The 8,833-nt window shown below is 43.0% G+C and overlaps 2 protein-coding genes across 2 annotated transcripts in view; one reads left to right on the top strand and one right to left on the bottom strand.

Annotated features, from left to right (window-relative positions):
• Nucleotides 1–399: 399 nt before the first annotated feature.
• On the top strand, nt 400–8,072 carry LOC116698953 (BTB/POZ domain-containing protein 2). Its single transcript, XM_032531236.1, has 9 exons — nt 400–971; nt 1,082–1,201; nt 2,268–2,424; nt 3,237–3,342; nt 4,263–4,460; nt 4,573–4,765; nt 6,285–6,372; nt 6,468–6,614; nt 7,020–8,072. Exons 1-9 carry the CDS (start codon nt 415–417, stop codon nt 7,179–7,181), a joined length of 1,728 nt encoding a protein of 575 aa, XP_032387127.1. The 5' UTR covers nt 400–414; the 3' UTR covers nt 7,182–8,072.
• Nucleotides 8,073–8,652: 580 nt separating this feature from the next.
• The window catches only part of LOC116699093 (elongation factor 2), a 10,492-nt gene continuing 10,311 nt past the window's right edge, over nt 8,653–8,833 (bottom strand). Inside the window, exon 14 of the mRNA XM_032531488.1 lies at nt 8,653–8,833. This exon is cut by the window's right edge and continues 487 nt beyond it. The gene's annotated coding sequence lies outside the window, so the exon portion shown is untranslated.

The following is an 8,833-nucleotide window of genomic DNA, read 5'->3' as shown; positions in this document are numbered from 1 at the left end:
CTAAATGGAGAGATGTCAGAGTGGGGGGGGCTGCCCATGAAAAGGCACCCCAAGCAGTTGGGGTTCGGTGCCTTACTCAAGAGCACATTGGCTGTGCCCAGGAGGTGAACTGACACCTCTCCAGCCACCACCATTCTTTGGTCCGTACGTGGACTTGAACCGGCGACCCTCTGGTTCCCAACCCAACTCCATACGGACTGAGCTACAAAACCAACTGATTATGTGTTATCCTAAAAAGGTGGTGTTTTGGTTGTAAGCAATCATAAACGGGCGTGTTTGCTATATTAAAAACTGATGTGAGAGGGAAATGGCCCTCCTGTGCAGATGGAGAGCCCCTTGTAGTAACAACAACAAACGCCAGGGGGCAGCGAAGGCCACCTCTGACTGTCGAGACAACCTGAAATACTCTACGCGATGAAGTGTGTTGTTTACGCCTACTCTCGGTTCAAGATGGCTGCTGGAGACAACAGCGGCAGGCCTCCTTGCCTTAATTTTTCTGGCCCGGGTCCTTTGGGAAACAGCCAGCCCAGCAACAGCGTTTTCTCCATGCCAGCATCCAACGGCGGAGCGGTCGGTATGGCTGGGGGAGCGCAGGGAGCAGCGAGGCGTCCCAACCCACAAATGGGGCCTGGCGGGGGAGACGGCAACGGTGTTTCGAGCGGAGCTCCCCCGACTGCGCAGAACTCCCTGCAGCAGTCCGCTGCGGCAGGTGCTGCGGCAGTCGGAGTCATGGCCACCCCGGCGTCTAACATGGCAACCACCCCAGCGTCAAATGCGTCTGCGTCGGCAGCACCCACCGCTACCCCGGCGGCTGCGTCGGTGCTGGTCTACCGGGAGCCGGTGTACAACTGGCAGGCGACGAAGAGCACCGTCAAGGAGAGATTCGCTTTCCTCTTCAACAACGAAGTGCTCAGTGACGTTCATTTTTTGGTGGGCAAAGGAATGGGGGTTCAGAGGATACCTGCGCACAGGTAAGAAACTGCAGTATGAGTATTCAAAAATATTGGCAAGTTAACTGTGACTCGGCAACGCGAAAATACGTAACCTCTGTCTTGTTGTTCTTTATTGTCGACATCGCCAGGTTTGTCCTGGCTGTGGGCAGCGCGGTATTTGATGCCATGTTCAACGGAGGGATGGCGACGACCTCAACGGAAATCGAGCTTCCTGATGTGGAGCCAGCTGCCTTTCTGGCCCTTCTAAAGTAAGGAGCGCGTGAGGGCCAGAGCGTGCCATTTTTAACCTGAATATTTGCATGTCCTTAAATAGTTTTTTTTTTTTTTAATATTAGTAGCCTATTTGGGAAATAGCGAGAAGTTGCGGGTAACATTTAAGCTCCACAATGCAGCATTACATTTCATACCAATTCATTCATCGTATGATCATAATAGATGCAAACCTATTAAAGACCGTAGCAATAATAAATAAATCTAGACAATAAATCATTACATACTCTGTGTAATACACTAATTTCTGTGTGGAAATCTGGGGAAATACATACAAAACCAACCTAAAAGAGAGTAATCAGAATCATAAATAATGTTGGATACCTGGAGCAGACAAGTACTTTATTCTTTAAGTCACATAGTCTGAAATTCATTGATCTGGTTAAATTTAAGGCTGCACAAATTATGTTCAAAGCAAGAAATAATTTACTTCCAGCAAAAGACAGGGTGGGTTTAATCTGAGAGAACAACTGAACTTTTAAAAACTCCAAAGAAGAACAACTCTAAAAAGCATGTGCATCACGATCAGTGGGGTGAGTTGGTGGAATGGGTTAAACCAGGTGCTTAAACGTCGTACAGACATCACAAAGTTTTTAAAAAGTTATATAAAGCACTTTATTAAAAGGATATGAAGAGGAAGGGATATGATTGTGAAGGTGGGTGGTGTGGTGCATGGATTGTGCACGGGTGGTGGATTACGGAAAGGGGAAAATGTAAATAAAGAAATAAAGAAAAGGGCTTGATACATGTCAAACTAGAGATGTATTGTTGTGTATACAGGTTATGTTGTTGTAAAATACATGGAATATAAAAGGAATGAGTGAAAGTGAATGAGGGGTGGGAAACACACAAGCTTCGGCTTCATCCTGCTTCTTTTCGGAATTTTGTTTTGTGTGTGTGTGTGTGTGTGTGTGTGTGTGTATACATTTTAAATTAGCTCTAAATAAAATTGAATTTGAAAGAAAAATGCTAAGCATACAGGTCACTAAGTCGTGCGCGCCAGTATAATTCGAATGTCTTGTATTACTTGTGGTCCTCGTGCAGGTTTCTCTACTCGGATGAGGTCCAGATCGGGCCTGAGACGGTGATGACCACACTATACACTGCTAAAAAGTATGCAGTACCAGCCCTGGAGGCTCACTGTGTGGAGTTCCTCAAGAAGAACCTGAGAGCAGACAATGCGTTCATGCTGCTCACACAGGTCTGCTTCCCCCAGCTGTAAATGTTGATAAAGCAACTGGATGTGTCAGACTGATTGTACTGCCTCTAAATCTTAATAAGCAATTAAGACTGCGGCTTCTTTCAACTCCTAGTTTCGCTGCCCAAGATGTTGTGTGCAAAAACTGCCAGTACAATATGCAACAGAGGGAAAAAAAAAATTTGCCTAACAGATGAGAGTTGGACAGATGAGATTTGTTACTTTTGGTTCCATTAGTAAAACACCCTCTCTTACAATGCCTACCTTTTGAGTAATATATAAAAGTGTTTTTTTGACCAAACATTTTTTAACCCTCATGTACTCGTCGGGTCACATTTGACCCATTTTCAGTTTTTTCATCACAAAAAATGGTCCTTTGAAAAAAGCTGAAAATGTCAACGTTAGAAATATCAAATAACTTTGGAAAAACATAAAAGAAGCAACCACAACATTGAAAAAGTGACAAAAATGTCAGAAAAAGCGATAATTTAATAAACACAAGGGTTAAATAACAAAAGAAGCCAGTTCTCGAATATTACATGTTGCATCCTAAAGGCGGCCAAACAAAAACTGAAAAATTGAAAACTGTCTATTAAGGAAAAAGTGACAGGATTACAAGTCCGTCCACACATCTGACGCCAGCTTTCGGTGCTTTGCCATATTTCGGTCTGTTCCAAACATAAGTATTAAGGTTTGAAATCCAGTCCTCCTCTTAGATCGTGTCCTACATCCCAGTACTTGTTGAATTGTCAATTCTACATGTTTAACTGAGCCGTGTAGGGGGTAAAAATGTGTTTGTGTGTTTTTGGTTTCAGGCCCGGTTGTTTGACGAGCCCCAGCTTGCCAGCCTCTGCCTGGAGAACATCGATAAGAACACGGGAGATGCTCTCGCCGCTGAAGGCTTCACGGACATCGACCTGGGTAACGTCGCTTTGTGAACGTCATTATAGCCACAGTTGGGTTTTGAAGGGTAGGGACACTGAGGGTGATCACGAAAGGCAGCACTAAAATTGACTAATTTGTGTGAAGGTAGCCTCAAGTGGGTTAGGGTTTTAGACAGAGAAAGACAGACACGAGGGGTAGAACTTTAAAGAACAAGTGTGAATGTGTAGTGTCGAAAGATCTGAAAATCGCGCAAAGACGGTCGTTAAGTAGACACGAAAGGCAGCGCTAGATCGGCTTAATTAGTGTGAAGAAGAGCCCGAGGAGACGAAAGGGAACGTCTCTAAAAATAGTCGTGAAGGGTAGTGACACTGGGGGTGATCACGAAATGTTGAAGCCATTACACTGATTTTAGTTTTATCCCCTTCTCACATGCACGTCATTTATAATCCTACTGACACCTATATTCGGATAATGCTGATTACAATTACTATCGATCATGTTAATGGTGGTGATGATGACGTCAGGGGGTGTTACCTCGATGTTTAGACCTCACCTGAGCTGTGGTGTGTGTGTGTGTGTGTGTGTGTGTGTGTGTGTCTAGAAAGCGGAAGGACAAACTATTTTTCAACGGCATATTTGTGAGAAAGACGTTTTTTTGCTTTGTTTAAAACAAAAGAATAAAATAAAGAAACGGATCATTGGGACACTACGAACGAATGCGCGTTGATTTACTGACCGCTCCTACACGAAAGGCAGCACTAACATTGACTAATTAGTGTGAAGGTAGTCTCAGTTTACACTTGTTTTATCTGATTTATGAATTTTTTGAGGATCCTGTGTTTTATCTGCTTAACTGATTTTGTGTAAAGCTCTTTGAATTGCCCTGTTGCTGAAATGTGCTCTACAGATAAAGCCGCCTTGCCTGACCATTGGGTTTTCCTCTCTCCCTCCTTTAGATACCTTGGTGGCAGTGTTGGAGAGGGATACCCTCGGGGTGAGGGAGGTGCGTTTGTTTGGTGCGGCGGTGCGCTGGGCGGAGGCAGAGGCTCACAGGCAGCAGTTGCAGCCGACGCCCGAGAACAAGCGCAAAGTGCTGGGCAAAGCCCTCACGCTCATCCGCTTTCCCCTCATGACCATCGAGGAGTTCGCCGCAGGTGACCAGAAACACAACGCAGCTCTGCTTTCATCCATTTCATCCATTCACACGCTCATCCCGTGGTTCAGACCCTGATCCTCGTCCTCCGGTCTTGTCATCGCCCCCTTTAGGTCCGGCCCAGTCCAGCATTCTGACCGACAGAGAGGTGGTGAGCCTCTTCCTCCACTTCACAGTAAACCCCAAGCCTCGCGTGGAATTCATCGACCGGCCTCGCTGCTGCCTCCGCGGGAAGGAGTGCAGCATCACCCGGTTTGGGCAGGTGGAGAGCCGCTGGGGTTACAGCGGGACCAGCGACCGCATAAGGTGAGTGAGGAGCAGAGCATTTAAAAAAAATGTAATTTCAGCCTCACTCTTAGAATAAATTCAGTGGTTCTGACACCACACGCTTTGAGAACCACTGTATTAATTACATGTAATCAGTTATTTAGTAATTTAGTTTAAACCTATGTAATAAAATAAGCTCCACAGCACCACTGTTGTAGTGTAGATGACATCGGCAGCATTTGCACCTTTCCCTGCTTCACTTACACTGAGATTAATTAACATTTCCATTGTATGTGATCAGTAACAACAGACACTGTGGCCATATGATACTGTATGATATAAAGCCAGGGGCTTTATTAACTGGAACACAACAAGAGACCTGAAAAACATCTGCTATACTGTGGGGTTGGGGGGGAAAAAATCGATACAGCATAGTGATATTTTCAGTGGCAATACTGTATCGAAACACAGACGCATATATATATATATACCAACATATATACATGTTGGTCAGTTTGTCTGCTTGACAATCCCATTTTGCAGCATTAAAATTGAAGTGATATGAACAAACAGAGATGCTTTTTAGATAAAACAGACGTTGACAAAGTTTCCTTTTGGGGACGTCATTTGAAATTGGGAAAAATTAGAAGTTGGAGAAAAGGTAAGAAATTGCAAAATATTGCAATATTTTTAATACCGCAATAATATCGTATTATCGTGGCAAGACAGAATACATAGTCATATCCCTCATGTCCTCATGTTGTCCTCTGGTCAAATTGACCTGTTTTCCTATGTCAATGTTCTTTTTAACTACCTAATTGTAATTCCCCAAAATAACATGACTGATTCCACACAACGCTCTTTGGCAAGTACAAATCTCTACTTTCATAATTTTAGGGCGTCTTATTCGATTTTATATTATTTGAAAAAACAATTGAAGTGGTTTTGAAATAGTATTGAGTAAAAGTTGACATATTCCAGCCTGTGATTATCCATCAACATCCATTCCTTTAATTTTAGTCTAAATAATTCCTAATTTCTGCTTTTCTAACTCAAACATCAGGTATAATTTCCTATAAATGAGGTTTATTGACCATAAATTCCCCAAATAACTGTAAAACTAAAGTTAATTAGTTAGTGTTACATAGTGTTAAAAGTAACAAAAAGTGACAAACATTGAAAAAAGCATCAAAAGTGTTTGAAAAAAGGGACAAAAACGTAAGAAAAAGTTAAAAACCTCAATAAAAAGCGTCAACAAAAGTTGTTGATTTTCAACTTTGACGGGAAGACACCACAAGGGTTGAATATCAATAATTAGGTCCTGGTTGAAAGGGGAAAAAAAATGTGAAAAGCCAGCATGGATAAGCATTGTAGTCATTAAGAGACCATTTTCAAGGCAAGCACAGGTGGAACTAATGACATTAACGGTGGTAGTGCATGTTGAGATGTTATTAGTTCCACCTGTGCTTTTTCTGCTTTGAGCAGAAAATGTTGACACAGTCAACTATGTCCTACCCGCTCCCCCGTTGATATGTTTCCGTTCTGTTTTCCTTCGCAGGTTTTCAGTAAACAGAAGGATATTTGTGGTTGGGTTCGGTCTCTACGGCTCTATACACGGACCCACAGACTACCAAGTTAACATACAGGTGTGCACCCGAACCCATCGCAAACGACTGTGTCGTGAAGGCGAGAAGTATCCTTTTTTTTTTTTTAATTTCTTGCATTTCATTTCTCAATGCAGATCATACACACGGACAGCAACACGGTGCTGGGCCAGAACGACACGGGCTTCAGCTGTGACGGGTCGGCCAACACCTTCAGAGTCATGTTCAAAGAACCAGTGGAGATATTGCCCAACGTCAACTACACTGCCTGCGCTACACTGAAGGTCTGTGATGGGTCTGTGATGTCACCAGATACACATGCGGTCCTTCACTGTTTAGGAGTGCATTCCAATCCAGGAGATGTGTTTTTTTTTCCAGGACCGCAACTAATGATTATTTGCCTTCATCATAAAAAAAAGAAATTAACTTTAGACTAACTTCAAATTGCTTTTTTGGGCTAAATGTATCCAATTTACTCTCAAATGATACAGATAAAACTGACTAATCTTCAAATTTGAGAAGCTTGACTCAAATAATGAAAGATTTATAAAAATCTGTTGTTTGACTAATCAGTTAATGGATTTATTGTTTCAGCTTGTCTATTTTTCCCCTTTTAACCCTAACCCTAACCCGTTACTGTGCAGCTGGTGGCTCCGCCAGCGTATTCAACCTGTCCGTCTGTCTTGCAGGGCCCGGACTCTCATTACGGGACCAAGGGAATGCGAAAGGTAACGCACGAGTCGTCGTCCACTGGCACAAAGACGTGTTTCACCTTCTGCTACGCGGCGGGCAACAACAACGGCACTTCTGTAGAGGACGGACAGATACCCGAGGTCATCTTCTACACATAGTCCCCTCTGATCCCCCCCCATCAAATGGGACCGCCTGACACCAGCGCGGGGCCGGCGCCTCAGCAGCCGTTCTGGGGACTGATCTCCCAGACATCATTCTGTTCCTCCATGTAGTGCACTACCGTTGGCCGCACGGGGAGACACCTAACCGTAAAGCGATGTAGGTCACTACATGGGGCGTAGCGTGTCATTTGAGAGGCTGCCTCTCTCTTTCTCAGTGGCTTCCTTTTACCCCTTTGTGTTGATGTGATGCCAGCCTCTGAAACAGACATGACTGTAACCGACTCCACAAAGGAGGGAGAGAGGAGCCTCTCAGATTATTCACAGTATTGATGTCACTGCTGTGGATTGACGGCATAAGGCAGTATTCTACTGAAGCTGTACAATTCCACTCCTGTACTGCACAGCGTTAGTGCAAAGGAGTTGGAACTGTATGAATGTACGGTTTAAAAGATTCGCCAAGACAGGAGCCTCATCACCGTTCAGTACAGCCCAGCGTTGCACTCAATTCCACATCAGCTGTAACTTCCATAGACGTCATAGGCTTTATGAACTCTTTGAACCAAAGTTCATATTAATCTTAACAACATGATAATGGTAAGCAAATTTCGGGTTTCTACATCCAGTACTATCTGTGATATCTTGTGTCCTTGCTTGGTAGTTGCCTATACCCATGATACCTTGCACTTCTCGGCCTTGCATATGTTCATTTGTTTGTTCTATGGATGCACACTAACTCTTCAGATATGTTTCTTTTTAGCTTTGTTTTAAAAAGTATGGGCGGAAGAGCTTTCCGTCTTGGTTCGGAAGTTAAAGGGTTGTACATTAAAGTTGCATTTAATAATGTATATGTAACTTGAAATAATTATTGATTAAAGAGTGAAGAAAAAATGTTGTGGTGCTTGTGATTTTGGAAGAGAACCCATCCCAGAATAAGACTAGACTACACCACACCCATCAGTCTGTTAGCATAGCTTAGCATAAAGACTGAAAACAGGGAAACAGCCTGGCTCTGTCCAACGCCTACCAACACTTCTAAAGCTCACTAATTGACAGCGGTTATGTTTGGATGTATTTAGTTTCCATTCTTTATTAAAACAATAAAACCGTAGAATAAAATACCATGGGGAAGTTCACAGTACCTAAATTAGGTGTTCATAATTATTGGTTAAGTTACTTTTACATGCATGTCTCTCCAGACTCGACTTAAATAAGCAGTCAAGACTTCTAAAGACATTTAATTGAAGATATTTAGTGTATTTTTTTGGTGAAAAGTAGATGCTTCACACACTTCTTCAACTATCCATGGTCGTTATGATCTCAAATCAGTTCTAATTCTCATCCATAAAGTGGATATTTTTGCCAAATCTTCCTGACACATTTGCGATTGACAACTTGAAAACACATGACCTCTGGCAATATGACCTCCTTTAAGCCCACTAAAGAATTAACAGAATTTCTGGAGTCTTCATGAGTTGTATGTTTTTATTAATTACATCCACTGAACAAAGGTCCAACGCAGGGAGTTTAACTTCTGTAACACTTTATTGTGGCTTTTTATACTTTTATCTGGCCAAGGATCCATGTTAATATGCATTATTGCAGCAGTATCACAGTGCACTGTAAAGGCCCATCCTGGCAGATGAGGTGGG

This window comes from Etheostoma spectabile, chromosome 12 (assembly GCF_008692095.1).
Source record: "Etheostoma spectabile isolate EspeVRDwgs_2016 chromosome 12, UIUC_Espe_1.0, whole genome shotgun sequence".
NCBI lineage: Eukaryota > Metazoa > Chordata > Actinopteri > Perciformes > Percidae > Etheostoma > Etheostoma spectabile.
This window is presented reverse-complemented; position numbering and strand designations above follow the sequence as displayed.